This window comes from Gordionus sp. m RMFG-2023, chromosome 3 (genome assembly GCF_954871325.1).
Source record: "Gordionus sp. m RMFG-2023 chromosome 3, tfGorSpeb1-WG-v2, whole genome shotgun sequence".
Taxonomy (NCBI): Eukaryota; Metazoa; Nematomorpha; class Gordioida; order Chordodea; family Parachordodidae; genus Gordionus; species Gordionus sp. m RMFG-2023.
This window is the reverse complement of record NC_088777.1, coordinates 25,099,032-25,111,196: the sequence shown is the minus strand read 5'-3', so window position 1 is coordinate 25,111,196 and position 12,165 is coordinate 25,099,032. Positions and strand designations below refer to the sequence as shown.

Genomic DNA, 12,165 nt, shown 5'->3' with positions numbered 1-12,165 from the left:
ACCCTTTATTTAAAACTGACTGGCCTTGGATTAGGCAAGAAAGGAATAAAGCAAAAAAGGAGGAAATTTTAAATTTAATAAATACCTTAATACCTCAAAGTGAATCCCAGACGAATAAATCATGCTCAAAACCAACATCACTTGATGTAGTTGGATTTTTTGACCTAAAGTGCTAAAATATTCTGGATAATGAACTTATAGAAAACTTTATCAAATCTAATAACAACATTTTTTCTTTATATAACGATTTTCCAAAGTTAAAATTACTCTTTATTAAATATAATGTTGTTCTAACATCAAGTGCTCCCGTAGAGCGCTTATTCAGTCTAGGTAAGCTCATTTTTGGAGATAAACGAGCACGTCTCCTAGATAATAACTTTGAAATTAATTTGTTGTTAAAAGCAAATAAACATAGATTCTAATTTTTATGAAAAATAAATGTTTTTTTTTTCAATGCAAATATATATTTTTATATTCGATGTAAATATTCAATTTTGCGATATTTTTTTATATAAATAAATTGTATATTATTTTAAATAACTAATTATACTTTGTTTATCCTAATTTTTTTTATATTAAATAAATGCATTCAATAAATAAATAATACGCATATGAAGGATGTATAAAGTGTAACAAGTTACTTTTGAAATTAACTGTAACTAATAACTAGTTACTTTTGTAAAAATGTAACTAGTAACTGTAACTAGTTATGTATTTGCCAATGTAACTAGTAACTGTAACTAGTTATGTTTCAAAAGTAACTTTTAACATAAAACCTCATAAGATAGGAATATTTTATACATTTACTTATAACTTCATAATTGTAGAATGTATGTTATTCATAACTTATTATAGCATTTTTGATTAAATGTATAAACTTTTTGTTTTACTTATATATAATTTAACTATGATTGTTGTTAACTTAGACATATCTTTTTATTTTTTCTATTGTAATTTAATAACAATTTCTTAAATTTAATTTTATATTTTGTAAATAAGTAATAAATCATTTGGTTTGTTTAAAATTTAAATTAGGATGAACATATTTTCAGAATGGTACTTTAATATGTATTCATGAATTTCATATAAATACCAGGAGCTCACCAGTAGAATCATAGGTAAATCAGATATTTACCCTTCATTTGATAATAATTTTGAAATTAGACACATTTAATTCTTATAAACCCCTTACACCAGACCTATTTTTCTGGATCAAAATAAATTATTTGGGTTTTCCTGGGCTTAGAAAATATTTTTCACCATTAATATGGACTTGGACATAGCTTGAGAAACATTTTTTATAATTATTATAGTCTAAGATTCATGTAAATTTTTAAATTTAAATATGGGCTATAAATTGGCCTGAAAATTTCTTTTGAAGACATGGCAAGGCCTGATCAACCAAGGCCCATGCAACTTTCATATTCTGATTGTATTTTTAAATGCATTGTGACTTTTTATTATATTTTATTTCAGTCCTCAACTATCAAAATTATTATGGTCTTTTGCTGGTTTGAGAAAACCAAGTGCGAGGACCTGGCTTGGGAATTTTTTTAATATTAGGCATAGGTGTAATATTTAACACAGAATATTTATATGGCCCTCAGGTAAAATCTAATTTAAATATATTTTTATTCAAAAAATTAGTATTCATTCTTAGTCTTAATGGGTTGGCCTTGGTTGGGGTGAGCTGGGTTAAAATAGACTAAAAAATAGATATGGTTTTTAGAGATTTACCTATCTCCAGGCTTGGAAAAAAATTTAAATTAATATCGGTTGGCCAGGTTTGAGAAAATTCTTTTATAAAATTATTATGGGTTGGGCTGGGCTTGGAAATTTTTTTTATAAATTATATTGGGCTGGGCTTGGGGAAAATTTTTCAAAATTATTATAAGCTTGGACGCTTGAGAATTTTTTTATTATTAATTATAGGTCATGGCTCAAAACAATTTTTTTTGCAGGCCTGGGCTTAACCTGATCAAAAAACCAAGGCCCATGAAAATCTGAATTTTGATTGTATTTTAAATTCATTATGATTATTTAAATACTTTATTTCAGTTCTTAACTAACAAAATTATTATGATCTTTCATTGGACTTGGGAGAATTTTTCATAATTAATATAGCTTTAGACTTTGCCTGGGAATTTTTTTTAATATTAAATATTAGGTGTAAGTAATCAGTAATATTTAACAAATAATATTGTTATTATCAAGTAAATGCTTTTTTATTTTTACTCAAACCATAGCACTTGGTTTTAATGGATTAAACCTGGCCTGAATGGATGAGGGAGTAAGAAGAATAAAAATTGGATATTATTTTCAAATAACAGGTAACATACATAAAGTAAGAAGATTTTCATTCCCCGTCATTTTTGACGGGCTATCTACTAGTTAATATATAATTTTCTAAATGGGTGACAATTATTAAAAAATAGGATGTTATCTTTGAAAAATAGAATCCTAAGCCATTTTTTATATTTTTAAATTTTAACTGGGGACGCTGCAGCACAGTCGTCATGTGAAAGGAAATAAGAAAGTTATAAAAAATTTTTAACTATTCATAATATATTATGCAATGTATAACCTGATTAGTTGCTTCTAACTCTTTTAACGATTGACTCAGTTGAAATTTATTTTGTTTTAGCTTCAATATATCTGAATCTTTATTTTTTGTTCTAAAATAATTTGGGTAATTTTCAATATAAAATTTAATTACTCGTCTTCTTTAATTAACAAATAGTCATCTTTTTCGCGTAATTTTTTGGTCATATCAGCTATAATTAGGATATTCTAAAGTTATTAAATGAGTATTATATAGGCATTAGAATTTTTGAATATGGAGAGAGAATGGGTTAAAAATTTAAATGAAAACAATTGGATTTTTAAAAAAATTGCCTTAAGCCTTAATATGATTAAAAAATAATGAGAAAATAAAGTTCCCGTATTTATGGTTTTCCAGACATGAATGATTTTAGAAAATGAAAATAAGTGGAGGAAGTTTATATAAAATGCAAATATAATTTTCCAGAGTACTTTATTCAAAATTATTTAGATATGGCGATAGAACAAAATTCCTAAATTTAAATTATAAAAAATTGTAGATATATTCTCTACAGCCATGACTTATGACACTTGTTACTCCGCGTACTTGAATGGAGAGATAAAAAGTGCCGAAGATCAACCCTTTCGTAAATTCCCAGCAGCCCGCACTATAACAGACTTCATACACCATAAGAAAGGCATCAAGAAATCGTCCGCCTCAAAAGGTAAGAAAAGAAATTATCTTCTATACCTGATGCCCCCATTTTAGAGCTAACCAATATCCAATGCATTATCTTCTTATATTTGTCCAATCACTAATGAGAGTTAAATTTTTATTTTGATCTAATCGTTAGTTACTATATATTTTTAATCCTTGAATATTCACTATTTAACACATTTTTACCGAGTAAATATTTATCGCATATCTCACTAACCTTTAATCATACTCCCTTTTCAGGGCCAAAAACGAGGATCTGAGAAAACTCCGTGACCGGATCAGTTTACCTGTCCGAAGAAGAATATCGTATTCCCAATCTGCTTAGAAAACATCAATCAGGGAACTTAGGGGCTTGATCTTCTCTTCTGAACAACCAGCAAAAATGACATCCAAAAATAACAATGATGATCACTCTCCTCATCGCCTCACCGGATACCAGTCGAAACCCAGAATCATAAATATCAGATGTAACCTAGTTTTATGACTGAATACTATGACATCCAAAAATAACTAGCCGACGTGCAATGGTCCCCAAAGCCTTAAAATCCCGAATTGTTTACCTACCAAGACCTCGGACAGGAAACTATGTCCATCGTATTATTGGTATGTGACTCTGTATATAAAGTTGGCGCGCCCTTATCGGGCTCGGTCGTTCCATCTAACTTATATGGAATTTTCAACGATATCATCAAATCTCGGCATCTTTCGGGTATCGTTGACTTTGATTATAATCGATTTCCTTCAATATAGGTAAGACAAGGCTTGCGCCCGATAGGGAAAATAGAGAATTCCTAGCGAGTACCTTTGCCTTTATGGTTATGGTATTAGCGCTTCTATTTCAAAAAACAAATTCACAAAATATTAAACCTCATCAAAAGTAATAATGTACACTAAAATAATGGCAAACAAATATAGCGAAAAAATTCGATATATATTAATAATATAGTGAAGAATTATATAATGTAAAAATTTATCTAATTTATGTTCAACATCCACAATAACTGTACCAGAGACCACTCACGTTATTTTTTATTTTATCCTTAACTTGAAGATTATTTATATATAATTCTAAAAAATAAAGATTCACTATAATATAATCATCTTTAAACATTTTTACAATTTAAGTAAATTTATCATCACATTATTGAGTCATCTTATTGAATTAAAGATTATAAATATTTTGATATATCATTTAATATAAATAATACTTTTTAGATAAAAAAAAAAATATGATTTTGTTTCGTGTACTTTCTTATAAATATGAAAATATGGGATGGAAACTAGCTCCTGTTTCAGTGTAAGTACAACGGGAATTATTGTATGAATTTTTTTTATACCTTATATCTCGAAGCAAAGTGGATTGCTGCCCTGTATACACAATATAAAAATGACTCAAGTGGGATGTCCCTACTAAACTAAACCATCTGGCAGCCCTGCTATTTATCAACTCCTTGGTCTTATAGTTTTAATATATAAAAGGGTAATTTATATTCTATTAATGCAGGTTTTGTAGGGAAATAATAAATCGTCAATAAGATATACAATAAAAAATAAGGTAGGCAAAATCAAATTAAAATTTTTAGGTTATAAAATATAAAAGTATTGTAGACGAAAAGTTAATTTCTGATTTATCCATCATCAAACGAAAGTAAAATATCTGATTCACCAGTTTTTTAACAAATAAAGAGAAAATTATGCGAATGAATTGTGTAATTTTACGTTTAAAAAATAAACTGCTTATTTTTTTACTAAATAAAAGAGGAAGAAAAATTTTTTATATTATATTTTTATCTCTTCTTTTTTAAATAAAAAAAATCCTTCTTTTTTAAAAGAATTAATTAATTTAAATGTCTAATAATTGCAATTTGATTATTAAAAATTACTTTAAAATATAATTAAGCTCAAGAAATTTTGATGTGAAGAAATTTAGACCAAAACCAATTTTATAAAACTTGAAAAAAAGAAATAAAAACATGCATTGTAATTTTCAAACAATAAATAAGAAAAATATGAGTGGCTAACTGGAAAAGAATTTTGATTTTCTAATTCTCTATATTGTTAGTCATGGCTATTATTCCCAAAGGAAAATTGTTTGGAATGTGTAATGATAAAGGATTTTTGGATATGAATAATTTTTGTATGTAGTTTAGTGGCATGAAGAAAACAGTTCATTTGCAGTTGATGATTCAATTAAAATCATTTGACGAAAATCGAATTGAAAACTCAAAAGCAAAGAAGATTTCCGCTTATTTATAAATCTTAATTTTATGAATGGTTTGACTAATAAAAAATATTTTTCAATTGCTTCCCTAGTATTAACTTGACGCTTCATCATTGAAGTATGCTAGATATATAGTTTTTATATTTTCCATTCCAGCATAATGCCAATTTTTTCTCTTCTATCTATCAAATGGATTAAATTAATTTAAAATTGAGCACTTAAAATTTTAAGAATAATGCTTTCAACTGTTTATTAATCGTAAGGTTTGCTATAATTTTTTTATTTATGCTGGCTTTACTGGTGAAAGTCAGACTCTTATAAAACAAATCATTTGCATATTTTAGAATTAGTACTTCAAATTGTTCAGCCAACTTTAATGTAGATGATATAAATATAAGATAGAAAAATCAACAATATAACATTTTTTTACAAGTGACTTGGTCAAAGATCGGACAAAATGAGGTTTGGAGCAAAAGCCCCCTCCCCAAAAAAAATTCCCCCCCCCTATGGATAAATCATGGCCACACCGTTGACTTTAAGTATCTACTCTGAGTTTTTATTTCAAATATTTTATGTTTTAGAATTTTATAACGAAATCCCAAGAAGGCCTACATTTATTTTACAAAAAAACAGGAGAAAGTAAATTAATAGACAGCAAATTTGGGCGTAAGCAAGAATTAAAATTTGGGAGGTTTATGACAAAATTGGGAGGTTTGGCAACCCTGGATTTACATCCAAGTAAATATATTTTAAAAAATGACATAAAAACTCTAAGAATTATTCCAAAATATAATGGTCTTTCTAAATATTGCCTTGCTTAGTGATGCAAAATCACTCCACTAAAGCCGGCTCAACCTTAGAGCGTAAGCCTAAAAATCGGCTCCATCTTGGCTCAAACAGAAAAAATCGGCTAGCCTTGAAGCTTGCTGTGTAATCATTCTAAATTGGAACTTAATAAATAATTATACTTTTATATTATATTTGACTAATGAAAAATAAGGATGAGTATAGTGATTTTAATTTGCTTGGTCGTAAAATTTATGACCCAGTGCTCAGGTCTGCTCCAGGAACCCGAAGCACAGACCCAGGGTTCAGCGCAAATTATTGATATGGGCGACAAATAAAAGGTTATTTAATTAGATTTTGATTGTAGTCATAATTATTACTCTAAATGAGCAGATCTAGGTCTTGAGGGGTCAGGAATATTTTTATCAACTCAAAATATTGATATGGGTTTCAAAATAAAAGAAAATTTAATTATATTTTGATTATAATCATAATTATTATTCCAAGTGAGAGGGTCTTGGCCTTTGGAGGCTTGAAAATTTTTACTAACACAATATATCAATGGGTATCAAATAAAAGCTAATTAAAATATCCTATCACTATAAATTCAAATTTTTCTCCCTAAATGTTCTAAAATCTTGCTTAACTTCCGTTTTAAAAAAGAAATTATAAAAAATCATGTTTATTTTTTATTAAGGAATTGATATAATATTATGTTTTTTTCCTCCCCATCCAAGATAAATAAATTTTTTTTCCGTTTTTGTTTAAATAGATAAAATTCATATGGGGGTGTTAATTTTATTTCATTACATCCTTTTCAACTTAAAATTATTAATGATAACATGTTTATTCTTTTTCTACTGAAATCTTATACAGTGTGAATATGAATTGTTATACAATTTCCATATATTTGTAACGACTTATTTATAAAATTGTTTAACTTTCTGTAATTATTGTAAAAATAACATATTGATAACATTTAAAAATAAAAAACAGCAAATTAAACAATTTTTTAAGAAAGTTATTACAAATATGCAAATGATTTACAACAAATCATATTTATACTGTAATTTAAATATGTCAACGAAAACAAATATTTATGATTGTTTTTATCATTTTAAAATTTATATAAATTAGTTAATGTGATATGGGGCTAATTTTCCAATATTAAAACATAACAAATTTAAGAACATGAAATTAAAAAGAAGGAAGTAATTGTAAATTTTTATTAATTATAATTCTCAAAAAAATTATGTAAAAAATATGTTTATATGTAACGGTATTTTCTATAGAAATTTAAAACAAAACAGAAAATTAGAACCAATTTATAAAAAGGCAAAAATATGTTTATAAGGGTTGGTATATTCTAGTGTTGTTAAAAGTTACTTTGAAATATAACTAGTTACCGTTATATTTCAAAAGTAACTAGTTACATAATAATTTACTTTATACATCATTCATAAACGCATTATTTATTTACTGAACGCATTTATTTAATATAAAAAAAATTAAGATATAATAATTATATACAATTATTTGAAAAAATTAACAATTTATTTATATAAAAAAATATTTAAAGCGAAAAAAAATCGGAAAATAGAATATATTTATTAGAGACCTGCAGGCCTGGCCCTAAGCCAGGGTACACAGGCCGGGACGTATCTTAATTTTTTTTTAAATAGTCAACCCGAACCTTAAATTTTTTTTAAAATATCCGGGCCAGACCGTATATTTTAAAACCAAATATTTGAAATCGCCATTATTAGCTATAAAACTCAAAAATAAATATAATATATTTTTAAAAAATCCGGGCTGGGCCTAAAAATTTTCTTATTAGAAAGTAATTACTAATTTAGTAGTTTATTCAAAAATTATTTAATTTAAAATAATCTAAGTCTTTGTCGTTCTTCTATGATCTAATTTAGTAAAATTTAAAAAAAATACATTTATATGAAATTCCATAAATATTACCAGCAACTGAGAGGGCAAATATTTCATTTTAGAGATGTATTTATTGTCAAATTCAATAGAATGAAAAATAATTTAAAACATTTACCTGCTCGTCAGGCTTTTTATATATTTAAATATTTTTTATTCATTTCTAAAATTATACATGCCTTTTGTTCACAAACAATTTTCATGTCCCTTGAAATATTATTAGACCTTGAGGTTCATTATAAAAATACTCTCGAATCTATCTTAAATATCAAATTCTCTTCCCTCTTCAATATGCAAGCTGCCCTTTCATCAAAGCTAGGTGGTATATGTATCCATTCCACCATATCCTTAATTTCAACCATTTTATCCCCAATTGTTAAATTTCCATACGCACTTGGAGACTTGGATACTATCGAATCCACATCATATGGCAGCATTAAACCTCTGGAGCAAAGATTCTCCAAGCTGATCATATCTAAATTTAAGACTGAGACTGGAATTTACCATTGATACATGCATTGCGTTGAATACTTACACTTCAAAGATGTTCAAAGAAAATCTCCATCACTCTTTCTTCCCTTAAACCCAACCCCTAGTATTAATATACAGAATGATAACAATACGATTCTTTTGCTGGATCAAATAATACCAGCCTCAGCCATATGCCAACCTGGCTATGAATGGTTAGAAACAATACCTAGTTCTAATTTAGGCGTGTTTATTAACCGAGGAAGAACTAAGAATAGCTATGCAGGGACCCAAACTGAAACGAATATAGGTTCGGTTCGGGTTCAGGTACGGATATAAATAACGGTTCAAGGTTCAGGTTTGGTTTGTAAAAAATTAAAATATCGGTACGGTTCCAACCTCTAAGAACCGGTTTGAACACTTTTGTATCCAAACCTACATTCGAATTATGTATAGGGAAAATTTTTTTTTTATTTTATCATTAATTTAAAAAACATATGTATAAAACCTTCATTTTTATTAATTAATTGCACATTATAAAATAATATTTAATTTATAAATATAAAAATAAGAATATTTATCAATGATTAATTTTAATATGAACAATATTTTATTTATTTTACAATTTTTTTTATTAAGCCGCACAATTAATATATTTTCAAAATTCGTCTCTCACAAATTACACTATAAGGAGATAGTTTAAATTTAATTGTTGAAAAGCATCTTTCTACATTGACTTGGGTAGCCGGCACTGCCAATATGATATCAGATTTGATGTGTCATTTATAATAATATTTTGTATTTAATTTTTCTCTAAGCATTATAATTTACAAGCTTAAAATATTTTAAAAAAATGTTGTAAAATGACAATATACTAAAGTTTATAAAAATATGACCGACACTTACCAATCAAATGTGATTGATGATAATCTTTAAAATAATTTGAATGTAATTGAAATTTTTTCAATATATTAATAATAACTTACATATTGTTTTATAAGCATAAAATCATAAGGCTCGAACCGGTTCAGAGACATAATAGCGGTTCGCTTCAGGTTCGGCTAGTATTTTTTTAGCGGTTTAGGTTCGGTTCAGGTTCGGATCCCTGGCTATAGGTCTTCGTTTTGTGAAATCGTAACGTCAACATCATGTGTCCCTTGTGAAACTCAAGGTCTTCGTTTTGTGAAACAATTCGATTATCAATAGAATCTTGAAATTCGCAAATATTCCTTCTACACTGAAACCCTCTGGCTTCAGCCCTGATGGAATGACGGTAGTGCCTTGGAACCAAGGTATACCCCTCGCTTGGAATTATACATGTCTAGATCATTTTGCCAAATCTTTTTATTTCAACTCTATCATGAAAGCTGAAAATACAAAAACAAATAAATATAGCCACCTTAATAATCATTTTAGTGTTCCGGTACAGACACCTGTGAATCATTTGGACCCCAAACCCTAAAATTATTCAAAACAATAGGGCAAAGGTTAAGTTTAATCACAGGTGATCCAAAAAGGGCTTATACCCACGATAAAGAATATTAAACAAATTTTTTGATCCAAATATATATATCTATACATGGGTCATTAAGCCCCACAGACCAAACCTCAATACATTATTTTATTTTATATCTCTTCTTTTAATTATATATTTTTACATAGAGTATAGATATAGTATTATAATTTTAATAAATAGTTATATTATTTTAAAAAAACATATTAAAATAAAATTAATTATTGGAATATATTATTTTGATTTATATATACATATATATTTTTAAAAGTAACTAGTTACTTTTGGCAGTTACATTTCAAAAAATATAACTAGTTACAGTTACTTTTGTAACTTTTAAAATATAACTACTTACAGTTACATTTGTAACTTACATTTTTGGTAAAAGGTAGTTACTTTAACAACATTAGTATTTTCCATAGAAATTTAAAACAAAAGCAAAACAGAAAAATAGAACAAATTAAAATAGGAGAATTTATAATATTTTTATTTAATAAAATTGAGGGAAGGTATAAATTTTTATATTTATTGAATAATAATTTTTATTTATTTTTAATAAATTATGAAATGAGCGAAAGTTTTTATAAGTATATTCTGAGCACCAAATTGGGTTATAATTTTATGACCAAATAAATTAAATATATCAATCCTTATTTATCAATAGTCAAATATAATATAAAAGTATAATTATTTATTAAGTTTCAATTTTGAGTGATAATACAGAGATTTCGAGTTCAAGGCTGAACCAATTTTCAGCTGGCAATCCAAGGTTGAGCCAATTTTTTTTTTCAGCTCATGCTCCAAAACTGATCCAATTTTTTTGGCTATAAATTTGACCAAGCCATTTTTGTCAGCTTGAATGGAGCAATTATTGCATCTCTTGCTAAATCACATTAAATTTCATGTAATTTAGAATAGTAAACATTTAAAATTAAAATAATAAATCTATATTTAAAAAATTAAGGTAAAATTTAATGAAAAATTTTCTAAAATTAATAGTTACTTTATATACATGCTTAAATATAATTCTGACAAAATCAAATCTTTCAAAATTAAAAATCATATGCTATAAATTATTTATTGAAAGATTTTCTAAAAACTTCAGATTTTCTATACCACTTTAATATGAATATTAAAATAGTTATCTTAATATGAAATTCAATAACTTAAATAATTATCCTCCTTAAAATACAAGGTATAATAAATTAAACAATATGAGATACAAACTGTAACCTCTCTTTTATAATTTAACATATATGTCAATTCTTCTTGCAACAATAATAGTTTTGTGTGGAGTGATAACATATAATCATTTTTAATTCCATCAACTTTCTCATTATCATCATTTAAATTGTCTACTTTTTGAAATCTAAATTTAATTAATATTTAATATAATTAAGTTTATGTACATATTTTTTGTAGCAAATAAATGAAGTTTAGTATTCTCATCCTTAAGTTTGCCTATATCACATTCTAAATCTAATACATAATTTTTCAAAAGTACAAAATTAGTGAGAACTTTGTTATCTAATAATATAATATGATATATATAATTATTAATAATAAACGTGAATCTATTATATCAATAAATGGCAAAAATTCGCGTTCATCCCTTTCAATTATTTTGTGATATAAATTCGATTGAAATTCCATCAAAAAATATTACCGAAAACCTATCATATCAGACTATATGGCTATTAGACATGTGAATATTCTTGACATGATTTTGGCAGTTTTGTTTAGGTTTGAGGCGAGATTTTTATTCATATTTTATTGATCAATAATGTAATTACATTTTTATATATAATTTTATTTTTAGAAAGTTTAAATGTCATTTCACAACAATTATATTTTATTACATTTTATTTTCAAGGTTTAATTATTTATTTAAATTTATTCTTTTTCATTAAATATCTTAAAATGAATTATTGGAAATCAGGTAAATTCTTTATTATAACATTACATTTTTCCTCTTTAAGT

At 26.2% G+C, this 12,165-nt stretch overlaps 1 protein-coding gene across 5 annotated transcripts in view; it reads right to left on the bottom strand.

The window, feature by feature from the left end:
* The window catches only part of LOC135927629 (autophagy-related protein 16-1-like), a 115,373-nt gene extending 103,485 nt beyond the window's left edge, over window positions 1–11,888 (bottom strand). For all 5 annotated transcript variants that reach the window (XM_065463743.1, XM_065463746.1, XM_065463744.1 and 2 more), the window contains exons 1-5: window positions 11,754–11,888; window positions 11,595–11,712; window positions 11,419–11,554; window positions 2,717–2,790; window positions 2,585–2,675 (exon numbers count right to left, since the gene is read on the bottom strand). In XM_065463743.1, the coding sequence (XP_065319815.1) occupies window positions 2,585–2,675; window positions 2,717–2,790; window positions 11,419–11,554; window positions 11,595–11,712; window positions 11,754–11,838 (504 nt within the window). In that variant the 5' untranslated portion in view covers window positions 11,839–11,888. The remainder of the gene's footprint in view (window positions 1–2,584; window positions 2,676–2,716; window positions 2,791–11,418; window positions 11,555–11,594; window positions 11,713–11,753) is intronic.
* Window positions 11,889–12,165: the final 277 nt, after the last annotated feature.